This window comes from Salmo trutta, chromosome 14 (genome assembly GCF_901001165.1).
Source record: "Salmo trutta chromosome 14, fSalTru1.1, whole genome shotgun sequence".
NCBI lineage: Eukaryota > Metazoa > Chordata > Actinopteri > Salmoniformes > Salmonidae > Salmo > Salmo trutta.
Window position 1 is genome coordinate 32,870,055 of NC_042970.1, and position 14,921 is coordinate 32,884,975.

Here is a 14,921-nt window from a genome sequence, read left to right on the forward strand (position 1 = left end):
TAGATCCTGGATGGCAGGAAGCTTGTCCCCAGTGATGTATTGGGCCGTACCGCTCCTTGAAAGCGGCAGCTCTAGTCTTTAGCTCGGTGCGGATGTTGCTTGTAATCCATGGCTTCTGGTTGCGATATGCACGCACGGTCATCGTGGGGACGACGTCGTCGATACACTTATTGATGAAGCCGGTGACTGAGGTGGTATAGTCCTCAATGCCATTGGATGAATCCTGGAACATATTCCAGTCTGTGCTAGCAAAACAGTCCTGTAGTAGCATAGCATCCGCGTCATCTGACCACTTCTGTATTGAGCGCGTCACTGGTACTTCCTGCTTTAGTTTTTGACGTAAGCAGGAATCAGTAGGATAGAATTATGGTCAGACTTGCCAAATGGAGGGCAAGGGAAAGCTTTGTATGCATCTATGTGTGGAGTAAATGTGGTCTAGAGTTCTTTTTCCTCTGGTTGCAAATGTGACATGCTGGTAGAAATTAGGTAAAAATGGATTTAAGTTTGCATGCATTAAAGTCCCCAGCCACTAGGAGCGCCGCTTCTGGATGAGCATTTTCTTATTTGCTTATGGCCTTATACAGCTTGTTGAGTGCGGTCTTAATGCCAGCATCGGTTTGTCGTGGTAAATAGACGACTACTAATAATATAGATAAACTCTCTTGGTAGCTAATTGTAGATGTTTTATTTATCTTTTATTTATCAGCCTCCAGTACTTATGCTGCAGTCGTTTATGTGTCGGGGGCTAGGGTCAGTCTGTCACATCTGGAGTATTTCTCTTGTCTTTTCCGGTGTCCTGTGTGAATTTAAATATGCTCTCTCTAATTCTCTCTTTCTCTTTCTTTCTTTCTCTCTCTCGGAGGACCTGAGCCCTAGGACCATGCCTCAGGACTACCTGGCTTGATGACTCCTTGCTGTCCCCAGTTCACCTGGCCGTGCTGCTGCTCCAGTTCCAACTGTTCTGCCTGCAGCTATGGAACCCTGACCTGTTCACCGGACGTGCTACCTGTCCCAGACCTGCTGGAACCCTGACCTATTCACCGGACGTGCTACCTGTCCCAGACCTGCTGTTTTCAACTCTCTAGAGACAGCAGGAGCGGTAGAGATACTCTCAAAGATCGGCTATGAAAAAGCCAACTGACACTTACTCTTGTGTTACTGACTTGTTGCACCCTCGACAACTACTATGATTATTATTATTTGACCATGCTGGTCATTTATGAACATTTGAACATCTAGGCCATGTGCTGTTATAATCTCCACCCGGCACAGCCAGAAGAGGACTGGCCACCCCTCATAGCCTGGTTCCTCTCTAGGTTTCTTCCTAGGTTTTGGCCTTTCTAGGGAGTTTTTCCTAGCCACCGTGCTTCTACACCTGCATTGCTTGCTGTTTGGGGTTTTAGGCTGGGTTTCTGTACAGCACTTTGAGATATCAGCTGATGTAAGAAGGGCTATATAAATAAATTTGATTTGATCTTAGTAACTAGAATCAAGAACATTAGCTTATTTGGCCAGCAGCCAGTAGGGCTAGCTAGCTAGCTAGGCTTGATAGGCAGGTAAAAGCTAACTGGTAAGTTAGCCTAGCTATCTAGCTAACAAATAACAAAAATCGCCTTCCCTTCGTGGATTTTTTTCCTATCAAGCCTGAAGGTAACAGCTAACATTTTAAAGGTTTAGCTGTATTTTGTATTACTGGTTAATATAAGCTAACTTAGCTAACTAGCAACTTGGCTAGCAAGCTAGCTTTTTCCAGTTAGTTTTCTCATCATGAATGATTACAGGCAACTTGTGGTATGGTTATGGTGGGGGTAGTATGCCCATCGGCCTGGGCTGGTGCTGGAGGAGGAGCGATGCGGCGGCAAGGCTGGATGCTGGGTCACTAAGGAGCAGGACGGAGGAGACAGGGGCAGTAAGGGGTATGGGAGGGGGGTCAGGGGCAGTGAGTTAGTGGGTTTAGGGTCGGTGCCGTTGACCCTTACCTTCCCAGCGTAGGAACTGGGGCAGGTGCTGAAGAAATAGCCCCCTTTCCCGCACAGGTTGCAGGGTCGTGTGGAGGTGGGATGGTATCCCTTTAAAGATTCGGCAGATGATGGCTGTGCAGACTACAGCTAGATGGCCCAGTTGGCCACAGTTCCTGCACAGCTTGGGCATGCCATAGTAGTTGACGGAGCCCCTGTTATTCCCCAGCGTGATAGTACTGGTGAGGTGTTGGACTCCGTCCACTCCTGTTGGGGGATGGTCTTAACGGAACTTGGTTCTGGTCTTGATGATGTCTGTTCTGGTCGTTGGTCTGCTCCGGTCCTGCAGGGGGAGGAAGGACAATCTTAGAGCGAGCAGACACACCTGGAAGTCTGTAACTCGAAGGTCAATGGAGGCACTCCCCTGTAGTCTACTCGCTTCAGGCGTAGGTTGGTATCTTTAAAGGGGCTCCTTCCTCCGCACCCTGGTTGTGGTGGTGTTCTCTGCCTCTGGTCTGGTCTGGTCTGGTCTGGTGTCTCATTCTAATAAAACTGCTCCAGATGGTTGGTGGTCGGCTGGTCCTGGTCTGGATGGTGGTGTCCTGAGGAGGGCAGATGGAAAAGAATAAGCAGGGGAGGAGGGCTGCAGGCCAGGGGGTAGAGTGAGTAAAGGCTAGCCATGGCAGCGCTTCTACTCGCCTCAAGGCCTGCAGTCCGTCGTCTCCTCCTCAGGCAGCTGGTCCGGTGCTAGTTCTAGATGCTGGGGGGGTCTGGGGTGGTCCGTCAACTGGGTAGTCAGGTCAGGCCGCGGTCAAGCCCCTGTTACTTTTCCTTCGCTCCCAATCTTTCAGGTGTCAGGGTGGTCCGTGGACTGGGGAGTCAGGTCGGGCTGCAGTCAAGCCACTGTTACCTTTCCTTCATCCCCAGTCCTTCAGGTGTCAGAGGGGTCCGTGGACTATGGGAACAGCACCAATCGCGGTCAAGCCACTGTTACTAGCATTGTCCCCTAGTCCGTTGAAAATAAAATAGAAGAGAGAGAAAGAAGGTAGAGAAAGGGACACAACCCCCAAAAACTAACGCTAGTTAGCATTGGCTCACAAAACTACCTTGAAGTATCTCTTTAAAGGGGAGATGTCATAGTATGCACGACAATGTGACTACATGTCGTAAAGCAGTATGTGGGTTATCTTCGGGACATTCTTGAGAGATCGTCATTAAAAACTACTCACCTAAAAGTGTCACGTCCTGACCAGTGAAAGAGGTCATTTGCCATAGTAGAGTGGTCAGGGCGTGGCAGGGGGGTTTGTTTTGTAGGTATTTTGGGGTTTCTGTTTCTATGTGGGTTTGTTCTAGTTATCATTTTCTATGTGTTGGTTTTCATGTTCGGCCGGGTATGGTTTCCAATCAGAGGCAGGTGTCTTTCGTTGTCTCTGATTGGAAGCCATACTTAGGCAGCCTGTTTTTCCTTTGGGGCTGTGGGTAGTTGGTTTCCGTTCTAGTCTAGTGTACCTGACAGGACTGTGTTGGTCGTTTGTTATTTTGTCAAGTGTGTTCATTAAAGAGTTTGAAAATGAGCACTATCCACGCTGCGTCTTGGTCTCCATTTTACGACCCGTGTGACAAAAAGGATACTCCTCTGACTGTACATTCACTTTATATTATAGTCTTTATTAGCTTAAAAGACAAAATAATCTCAATGAAAAATAGCCTCGTGAAATGAAGAGGTGACCTTTGGATAAGACCGTAACCATAATCTAACAGCAAAAAGTCTTTGAACTCCCACATGAAAGTACAATATTGTATCTGGAGCATGGAGTAAAGCACTCTACAGGGTGTAGGCCTTGTGTCCATCTATGTCTCCAGAGGTGGAGTAGCCCCTGTCGTTAACAGGCCAGCTGCCGGGGCTTGGGGCGGGAGAGCGGATGATGTGCTCAAAGAGGACCCCCTCAGGAGACAGGCTCACTGTGGGCAGGTAGAGTCTCACATGGTTGTCCTTACCAGTCCAGAACGCGTTCGGGTCGGCTCTACGGCTGGACGGCTCCCTCATGTTGCTGCTCCAAACAAACAGAACATACACACTACACATGTTAAACAGTACACATTCTTGTTGCTGTGGCTACTATCATTGTGCACTCTTAGAAAAAAGGGTTCCAAAAGGGTTCTTTGCAGAGCGATAGGATTTGATCAGAAGAACCCTTTTAGGAAGACAAGGGTTATTTTTAAGTTAAAGGGTTCTACCTAACTTTTAACATCCTAAGAACCGTTTTTGGAAGATGATTTTTTGGAAGGCAAGAATGGTTGTACATAGAACCATATATACTATTTCCCAGCATGCTCTATTGCAGAGAGATTTATCAGAATTATTTGTTTTACTGTAATCTGTGTTTTTGAATGTACATTGAATGTACCGATTTATTGCACCCGTTACTGAGATGGTTGTCCCAGTTTAGATTATTGAGGTAGTCTCAATCTTCTCTACCTTGGCAGTCATTCTGAATGCAGGTTGCGGGTGATTAACAATTTCAGTTGTTGGATATCTTAACTCTGCATGGATTCTAATAGGAATTACACATCACTTTGCAAGCCAGCATAATGTGACTTGCAGGCCTGATGTGGCCTGTAAACCAGGAGATTCCTAACACCACTGTGTTAGGTATAACTAAGCCCTCAAATAAATGCCTTATGATATATGGAATATATTGTAAAAAATTATTTAATTTAAAAGGCTAATAAGGCTGGTGGAACCGTTCAAAGAGAGTTCTAGGAAGAACCCTCCAAAGATAAAAGGGTTCTCGGTAAAACCCTTCATAGACGATTCTAGGAAGAACTTTTAGATGATAAAATGGTTTTTGGTAGAACAATATACAGGGGGTTCTTTTAAGAACCCTCTGCAAAGGGTTCTACCCAGCACAAAAAAGGGTTCCCCTGTGGGGACAAACCGAAGAACGCTGTATGGTTCTACTTAGCACCTTTTTTTCTAAGAGTGTGGCTGCTTGCTATAACACTTATGTCACTTCCTCCTCACCTGGTCATGTGGGTGTACTCCTCCCTGGTCAGCCAGCACTCTGTCTTGTGTCTGACCTCAGCTCGACCTGTGGACAGGGTCATCATCTTGGGGCCCCGACGTACAGACCTATGGGGGGGGTACAAAGACCTGGGGGAGAAGGCAGAAAACACCACAGGTAATGTCAGAGCTGTAGACTTCTCCTTCACTGTCAGAACTGCATGTGGTATAATACAAACTTAAATCACTATTCTCTGCTTGATTTGACTGTCACTGTGTGGTCAATTTGATCATCTATCTTCGGTTGATGACATAAATACTCACGTATCCTTGCAGACTTTGTGTAGAGTGGCCTCTTCCTCCAGGCCATGCTCCTCTTCCTCCTTCTCCTCGCCCCCCCGGGGGGTACTGCTGCTGTAACCGATCCAGGTCCTCAGACGGCCCCCACACCCCGGCATGGGATTGGTTCCTGCCTGCCTCAGCACGAGACTCTCTGGACCCTCTAGGACATGGTCCCCTGGATGCAGCAGAACTGAGGAGGAGCAGGTCACACACACACACTGACAATCAAGGTGATTTAAAGTGCTATTAATCGGTAATGAAGAGTACTTGTCACTTAAGGTTGTGTAATTAGAATAGAAGAGGTGTAAACATCATCTGGAATTGTTTGTGTATGTAAAGCCAAAGGGGTATATGTTTGTGCTTTACCTAATGCCTGCCTCAAGGTATTTGGGGTGCTGCAGCACCCCCTGATAAATATAAATAATTTTGCCAAAATTAGGCTATAAAAAAATTATTTCCCCAAAAATGATATTACTCCTGCCTGAACAGACATAAATTAAATAATTCAAAATACTACACCAGAGAGCATCATTTATCTACAGAGGATCAATAGCTTCTAAAAAAAATAGCTGTGGATGAAGTTTTATCACAAACACTTAGACTCGGGAAGGACGCAATTAGGGCAGCATGCAAGGCAAATATAGAACAGCCTGTTGCATTGTGGCCATAGATACAGGATAATCCATAGAAGGATTTTGGAACCTCTAATCCTGGCACTTTGACTGTTAAACTCATGGGTACACTAGCATTGGCTGCCAGTCCTGACTTGAATGGGAACTGCCATCTATGGGTTATATTTCTATGGTTGCGGCTGTCAGTTTAAAAAGAGAAGACAAATCTGTCTGTACAAGCAAAAGAAAATTCTCAACAACTTTGGAGCAATTCTGAGCGAATTGCACTGATTTTCAAAGTAGCTTATCTTAGATATTGGCATGAGCACATCACCGGTGAGTACCCTATGCTTCATCTTCATCATTGGGTGAGTCAGTGTCACTGGAAAATGTATTTTGTAGCCTACTGTAGCCTATACTATACACTGGGTATACCAAACATTAGGAACACCTTCCTAATATTGAGTTGCCCTCAGAACAGCCTCAATTCGTGAGGGTATTGACTCTAGGTGTCGAAAGCGTTCCACAGGGATGCTGGCCCATGTTGACTCCAATGCTTCCCACAGTTGTGTCAAGTTCGCTGAATGTCTTTTCGGGTGGTGGACCATTCTTGACACCAGAGGAGGCTGGTGTGAGGAGCTATAGGAGGATGGGCTCAATGTAATGGCTGGAATGGAATCATTGGAACGTTATCAAACAAATCAAACATATGGAAACCACGTTTGACTCCGGCCCATTCATTCCATTCAGCTATTACAATGAGCCTGCCTTCTATAGCTCCTCCCACCAGCCTCTGCTTGATACACACGGGAGACTGTTGAGCATGAAAAACTCAGCAACGTTTCAGCTCTTGACACAAACCGGTGCGCCCGGCACCAACTGCCATACCCGTTCAAAGGCACTTAAATCTTTTGTCTTGCCAATTCCCTCTCTGAATGGCACAGATACACAATCCCTGTCTCAATTGTCTCAAGGCTTAAAAATCCTTCTTTAACCTGTCTCCTCCCCTTTATCTACACTAATTGAAGTGGATTTAACAAGTGACATCAATAAGGGATTATAGCTTTCACCCGGTCAGTCTATGTCATGGAGAGCAGGTGTTCGTAATGTTTTGTACACTCAGTGAATACTATATATCAGGGTTTTTGTTAGGAAAATGTGGCTCTGGACAAGTGACTGGGAAGATTTTAATTTATCATCTGACATTTGGAAATGTACTGGTCATCCATATGCATTGGGTGCATTACCTAATAGAGCGTCCACCCACGCAGCCAGTGCCATCAATAAACCAGGGATATTGGCCAAATGAGACACATTTACATTCCTTAAAAACAGCGTATAACAAATTACAAAAACACTATTCCTTGTGTTTCGATGTGTAGCATATGCAACACTTTATAGCCTATTGTTATATTGTTTTTACTTTCCTAAAACAATAATAGTCCACCTCATGGTTCAGTTGTCAGAGATTTCAGCAATAAATGCATCAGGGCATGCATAGACCTGTATTGCTAATTTTCCCCCAACAACGGACACCCCCTAACTTCGGACACTCTCTAGCGGTTGGAGGACTAAATCACCTCGAGCTCAACATTTAAATGGACTGCTATGCTTAGGTGTTTACTGTATGATATTCATATTTAGAAAATGAATATAAAGGAAGAGAACCCAGCTTAGGCCTAGCCCCAGAGAGCGAAAGAGATATGCCAGCTGCATGCTACGACACCAACATGCATTTGTTTATCCTTGTCAGATGGGCTACTGCGTCTGCTATACCGATATATAGGCGTACAGAAGGAGATTCATTCGTACATTTTCTATAAAGACAAGCATTATATTGTTAGATTGTAGGAGTAACTCTGGTAGGACTAAAACATTATTTGTCACCTCAAGTTCAACTGTCAGAGTCAGTTGGAACGCGGGTGTGCTCTACCTTCATATCATAGGCTGCAGTATACGCTAATAGCCCCAACACACCAAACCTTCACAAAAGTTCCTAAACTTTATTAGGGTAATATCAAAAGTAAGTCAAGCCATTGTTTATAGGTAAAATATGAGATGGATATTATATCGCGGAAAACACAACATTACAGTTGGAACTTAATTTGGCCAAAGAAAATCGCTCAACAGAATGAAGCAAAACACTTGGAACTGGGCTTAAACCTTCACAAAAGTTTTGAACAGGCTATATTGCAGCAATTACCAAGAAAGGCTAGCGCCTAACTTACCCAACAAATGACAGCAATGGACTAATTATATGTATTTAACAAAAGGCCTACATATACAGTACCTATCTTAAAATAAATACTGAGCACATAATTAAAAAGACAGATCAAACTTAATTTAGCCAACCTAAATTTCTCTACAGAATGAAACAAAACACGTTTTGCATATTTAAAGAACTGGTTAAGATACAGTTGAAGTCGGAAGTTTACATACACTTAGGTTGGAGTCATTAAAACTCGCTTTTTGACCACTCCACAAATGTCTTGTTAACAAACTATAGTTTTGGCAAGTTGGTTAGGACATCTACTTTGTGCATGACACAAGTAATTTTTCCAACAATTGTTTACAGACAGATTATTTCACTTATAATTCACTGTATCACAATTCCAGTGGGTCAGAAGTTTACATACACTAAGTTGACTGTACCTTTAAACAGCTTGGAAAATTCCAGAAAATTATGTCATGGCTTTAGAAGCTTCTAATTGACATCCTTTGAGTCAATTGGAGGTGTAGCTGTGGATCTATTTCAAGGCCTACCTTCAAACTCAGTGCGTCTTTGCTTGACATCATGGGAAAATCAAAAGAAATCAGCCAAGACCTCAGAAAAAAAATTGTAGATCTCCACAAGTCTGGGTCATCCTTGGGAGCAATTTCCAAACGCCTGAAGGTACCACGTTCATCTGTACAAACAATAGTACGCAAGTATAAACACCATGGGACCACGCAGCCATCATACCGCTCAGGAAGGAGATGCGTTCTCTCTCCTAGAGAACAACGTACTTTGGTGCGAAAAGTGCAAATCAATCCTAGAACAACAGCAAAGGACCTTGTGAAGATGCTGGAGGAAACAGGTACAAAAATATCTATATCCACAGTAAAACGAGTCCTATATTGACATAACTTGAAAGGCCGCTCAGCAAGGAAGAAGCCACTGCTCCAAAACCGCCATAAAAAAGCCAGACTACTGTTTGCAACTGCACACGGGGGCAAAGATCGTACTTTTTGAGAAATGTCCTCTGGTCTGATGAAACAAAAATAGAACTGTTTAGCCATAATGACCATCGTTATGGGGAAAAGGGGGAGGCTTGCAAGCCGAAGAACACCATGCCAACTGTGAAGCACAGCGGTGGCAGCATCATGTTGTGGGGGGGCTTTGCTGCAGGAGCGACTGGTGCACTTCACAAAATAGTTGACATCATGAGGTAGGAAAATGATGTGGATATATTGAAGCAACATCTCAAGACATCAGTCAGGAAGTTAAAGCTTGGTCGCAAATAGGTCTTCCAAATGGACAACGACCCAAAGCATGCTTCCAAAGTTGTGGCAAAATGGCTTAAAGACAACAAAGTCAAGGTATTGGAGTGGCCATCACAAAGCCCTGACCTCAATCCTAAAGACAATTTTGGGCAGAACTGAAAAAGTGTGTGTGAGCAAGGAGGCCTACAAACCTGACTCAGTTACACCAGCTCTGTCAGGGGGAATGGGCAAAATTTCACCCAACTTATTGTGGGAAACTTGTGGAAGGCTACCCGAAACATTTGACCCAAGTTAAACAATTTAAAGGCAATGCTACCAAATACTAATTGAGTGTATGTAAACTTCTGACCCACTGGGAATGTGATGAAAGAAATACAAGCTGAAATAAGTAATTATCTCTACTGTTATTCTGACATTTCACATTCTTAAAATAAAGTGGTGATCCTAACTGACCTAAGACAGGGAATTTTTTACATAATTAAATGTCAGGAATTGTGAAAAACTGAGTTTAAATGTATTTGGCTAAGGTGTATGTAAACTTCCGACTTCAACTGTAAATACATACGCATACAATAATAACAATGGTATAAAATAATAATAATGATGAAACAAAGTATTATTTTGGCCATTTTGTGCTAATGTCTTCTATCATGTAAATGACGTAGAATTGCATGAAATGCGTTTATTAAAGGCCCATTTGTTTAACAGACCCTGCTAAAACATGTTAACCCAAGTGTGTAAATCCTAAAAACGTGTCTGCTCAACTGTATGCCACCATGCAAATGCGATTATAGATGCTTGCAATGCATTATTATAAAGGTGTCCACCCCCATCCAGCACACCCAACTAAACCTTTTCCTGTGGCTATGTGCTTGGGTGTCTAGTGTACTGTGTTCGTGTATTGTGTGTGTCATATTTGCTGTATGTGTGTTTTTTTATGGGTCTCACCTCTCTCCAGTGTGGCCTGGTTGACCGTGACCCCCTGTGTGTGACACTGGTCCAGTGAGTCCAGGTACTCCGCCAGACACTGTCTCCTGAACCTGTCCACCGCTCGGGCCGTGTCTCCTCCCAGAGAGGACGGGTGGGAGTGGGCGTCCTGGGTGGTGTTCCCTGTACACACTGTCTTCATGATGGCCAGCACCTCCTCATCCTGCATGCCCTCCTACAGACCAGGTTAGAGTCAGAGAGTGAGAAACAGAGAGAATGTCTGTAATAGCCTTGATGCTCTGTAGTGACAACTGTCTTTGGACAGGAGGTGTCCTGCCTGTAGGATTTGATTGTGTTGGTCCTGCCCTCACCTTGATCCTGTTGCGGCGGTGCTGCTGGATAAGGGCCTGCTCCTGCTGCTCCTCCAGAGACAGGGGAGCCTGTAGGCACAGCTCAGGACTGGGGAGGGGCAGGAGCTGGGCACCATGCCTCCCCGACCCACGCTTAAGACCACGGCTCCACACTGGCCTCCGTGCTGAGAGGAGAAGAGGGGATAGGAGGGAGGGGAGGGGAGGGGAGAGGAGACAAGGCAATGGGAGGTCTTTCTAGCACTGCATTTGTATCCATTTAATCACATCATACAACTTAACAATGCTACACAATGCTGATTGGGTGATGAGCTGAGAGGATCATGTCTCCATCTTTACTAACCTGGGATGCTCGGAGACCGCTGCTCCCTGCCCCTCACTCTCTCTATTTCCCTGTTGCATCCCTTCTCCAGCTCTAGCTCTCCTCTCTCTGTCAGGCCCCTGCGGCCCCAGCTGGCACTCTCCTCCTTCTCCCTCTCTAGGCTCCAGGCCTTGATGCCCTCTGCCAGGTCCTTCACTGTCACTGTGTCCCCTTCCATGCCGCTAAGAGTGGACACCAGGTCATCCAGATGCTCTGGCACCACAGGGAGGCCCTCCTGATGGAGATGCATCAATATCAATAAAAACACACATAGGCCTACACTCACACGGATTGCCATGTCATTATATTATTTATAGGATCACTACCTTCTGAAACACATCTCGGAGGTCATTCCGACTGATGCGTCCCGTGCCATGTTTGTCAAGCCTCTTGGCCAGTTCAGAGGGTCGGAGCTTGTGAGTGCGGAGGTACCTCCTTACCTCCTTTACCTCGCGCAGTGGGGACCGGACTGCGCGTGCGCGAGGCACATTAACCCGCCGAGAAGGACGGGTCGGGCTGGCACGTGTTCTGGCCTGGAGAAGGGATAGAGAAAGGTGATTAAGACAAGTAACATAATGGGGTCTATGAGCCATGGAGGCATCACTCATTGATGATTTCCCAGTGAACACATAGTTTAGTACAGTACAGTAGAATACAGTAGAGTAGATTACAGTGATGTAGAGTAGAGCACAGTAGAGTCCAGCAGAGCACAGTAAAGTACAGTATAAAGTACTTTATTGTACTGAACTGTATTCTACTTTACTGAACTAAACGCCACCGTACTGAACTACACTCTGATATGCTCCACTGCCGTGTGCTGTATGGTGCTATACAAACTTGTAAATAAAATAAAATCACATTTTATTTGTCACATGTGCCAAATACAACAGGTGTAGTAGACCTTACCGTGAAATGCTTACTTACAAGCCCTTAACCAACAATGCAGTTCAAGAAATAGAGTGAATAAAGTATTTACTAAATAAACTAAAGTCAAAAATAAAATAAAAAGTAACACAATAAAATAACAATATATACAAGGGGTACTAGTACCGAGTCAATGTGCGGGGGTACAGGTTAGTCAAGGTAATTTGTACATGTACTGTAGGTAGGGGTAAAGTGTCTATGCATAGATAATAAACAGCGTAAAAACAAAGGGGGGGGGGGGGGGGGGGTTGTCAATGTAGATAGTCCGGGTGTCCACTTGATTAATTGTTCAACAGTCTTATGGCTTGGCAGTAGAAGCTGTTAAGGAGCCTTTTGGGCCTAGATGTGAGTGCTACGGGGCAGTAGTCATTTAGGCAGGTTCCCTTAGTGTTCTTGGGCACAGGGACTATGGTGGTCTGCTTGAAACATGTAGGTATTACAGACTCGGTCAGGGAGAGATTAAACACAAAGGCTTCTGTCCTGCTGTCCTACCGATGCAAGGAAAACACAGCCAGCTCTATATTATCCATTTAGTTGTTCAGCCACGACTCAGTGAAACATAAGATACTACAATTTTTAATGTCCCGTTGGTAGGATAATCTCGAACGGACATCATCAAGTTTATTTTCCAGTGATTGCACGTTAGCCAATAGAACAGATGGTAGAGGCGGGTTACCCACTCGCCGATGAATTCTCACAAGGCACCCCGATCTCCGCCCCCTGTATTTACGTATTTTCTTCACGCGAATGACAGGGATTTGGGCCTGGTCTCGGGGAACCAAAACATCCTCTGCATCGAACTCATTAAAGAAAAACTCTTTGTCTAGTTCGACGTGAGTAATCGTTGTTCTGATATCCAGAAGCTATTTTCGGTCATAAGAGACGGTAGCAGCAACATTATGTATAAAATAAGCTACAAAAATTGCAAAAAAATTAACAAAATAGCACAGTTGGTTAGGAGCCCGTAAAACGGCAGCCATCCCCTCCGGCGCCATTATACATCATTAAACTTAAAAACTACATTAACACGTAGATGTCTATGATTGGTTCAGATTTGGTCTGGTCAGAACAAACCAAATGTGGTCTTGTTTGGGGGCGGATGTCATTATAATAATACCCTGCATGCTTTGCAAGTCTTTATTTTTTACATTTACATTTTGGTCTTTTAGCAGATGCTCTTAGTCAGAGTACTTACCGCCAGTGCATTCAATTAAGGAAGATAAACAACCACATATCACAGTCTTAGCAAGACTGTAAAAGTGTGTTATTGTAGTTTGTGTTCTGTTGTTGTTTTTTGTTGGTCTGAAAACTTGCCACTTCTAATGCTTTTTGAAAAACACACAATGGGAGGAATAATAAATATTCCATAATGCAATCTTCAGTTGGCTCCAATTAGAATAAAAAATGATGAATGTGATAATGCTTTCTATATATGTGAATGAAAGTACAGTTGAAATTTGGCCATAGAAACAAAAAATTATACATTTTAAAGGTCTATTCAACTTTAATTCAGAACGAAAATGAACTTGATTTCAACGCCTGGAAAAAATGTCTACAATACATATTTTCAACATAATTCTGCTCACTGGTGTTACCTTAAGAGCCTCAGGGGGTGTCAAAGTAAAACCCAGGACAGGTGAGGGAGTTCTCTGCTTCTTTTTCTCTCTTTCCACAACCAACATCTCCAGCTCGGTCACCGTCGGCTTGCTGTTAACCCACTTCGACAAGTCTCCGAGACTATCGAACTGTCGACGAAATGACCTCCTTTGGTTAACCCAGTCTTGGTGCTTCGAGTCATTACCTTCCAAAGGCATCACTGTCATTGGAGCGCCACTGACTCTGTCCCCTGTTCCCGACACCATGGCCGCCACTGACCCATATCGGCTTTTTGTCAGCACTTGGCTTTCAGGCTTCGGCATGCAAACGGGCCGTTTGGGCATCGGTGGCGCGATGAAAACCCTGTCCCGTGTTTTAGCGGGACCGAACACTCTGCTTGCCATTTTATAGAAATATGTCTGCAATAAATCTCTCTTTTTAATGCGCGCCAGTTGTTCCTCTATCTCCAAATCATCCATTTTTGGGTGCTGAGATTATAGACCTAGTCAAATGAAACAGTTTTGGATTTATATTGTATATAATGTATTCCTATTGTAAATGGAGAAGTAGCGACACCAGTTCTGTTTTCAGCATTCGACTTGTCATGGCCGTCTACTCTTGGGGAGTAGCGCTGGTTCTCGATACACTCGTGCGTGTTTACGCATGGTAACCATGGAACCTTTTGTTGCTTTTGCAGGGGCCACTCCATACTGTAGATGCGGTAAAGATGTCAGTCGAACTCGACCAACAATGGAATTGCCATGGAAACGCGTGGGGGTCAAAGTAATGGACTTCAGGATTTTTGGAGTCGACCACGACTCCGACTCCTGTTGTTAGAGTCGAAGACTCCGAAAACAAGCTGAAATTGATGCGCACACATGTACACACCACCTCATTATTGCAGAGTCCTACTAGACTACATGCGGGTTCAAGAGGACTGGCATGAGCATGATGCTGCCTATTTGGTCATCAACTAGAAGGTGATGTGTTGGAACTAGAATATTTCAGTGATATTTCTGCTGTATGCAGCCTTGACGATCACGTGGGATGATGCGGGGCACTATGCTGATAAACCTATTCTTTACCATGTTATAGCCCTATTCGGACGGGTATTACTAGAGATGTTGGTTTTGTCATTATTATCCAAGCATGTGCGTTATTCCAGAGGACAATTCACACACCATATTTTTTTCCAAACTGCCCCCTGTAATTCTAAACGTTTTAAAATAGAATTTACATTTACGACAGAAGCCTGGAGGATTTGATTGTAGGCATGAAGATATTTCAACGTCATAGTCTATACTGATAACTCGTGCTTGGCTGCCAAATGTATAGATGTTCCCATAA

General features: G+C 44.4%; 1 protein-coding gene across 6 annotated transcripts; it reads right to left on the bottom strand.

Annotated features, from left to right (window-relative positions):
* Window positions 1–1,705: 1,705 nt before the first annotated feature.
* si:dkey-197j19.5 (EF-hand calcium-binding domain-containing protein 12) lies at window positions 1,706–14,178 on the bottom strand. Of its 6 annotated transcripts, XR_003881071.1 has the most exons (10): window positions 13,574–14,178; window positions 11,381–11,587; window positions 11,037–11,289; window positions 10,697–10,860; window positions 10,347–10,560; window positions 5,287–5,494; window positions 4,984–5,112; window positions 3,957–4,036; window positions 1,980–2,560; window positions 1,706–1,879 (listed from the first exon to the last, which is right to left on the bottom strand). XR_003881071.1 is itself a non-coding variant. In XM_029775388.1 (9 exons), the coding sequence occupies exons 1-9, from the start codon at window positions 14,051–14,053 to the stop codon at window positions 2,502–2,504; spliced, it is 1,767 nt and encodes a 588-aa protein (XP_029631248.1). In that variant the 5' UTR covers window positions 14,054–14,178; the 3' UTR covers window positions 1,706–2,501. The 6 variants fall into 6 exon arrangements, 5 of the variants coding, with proteins under 5 accessions (XP_029631248.1, XP_029631246.1, XP_029631247.1 ...); XM_029775388.1 differs by having other exon boundaries at window positions 1,706–2,560; window positions 3,957–4,009; XM_029775386.1 differs by having other exon boundaries at window positions 1,706–2,560.
* Between the last annotated feature and the right edge of the window lie 743 nt (window positions 14,179–14,921).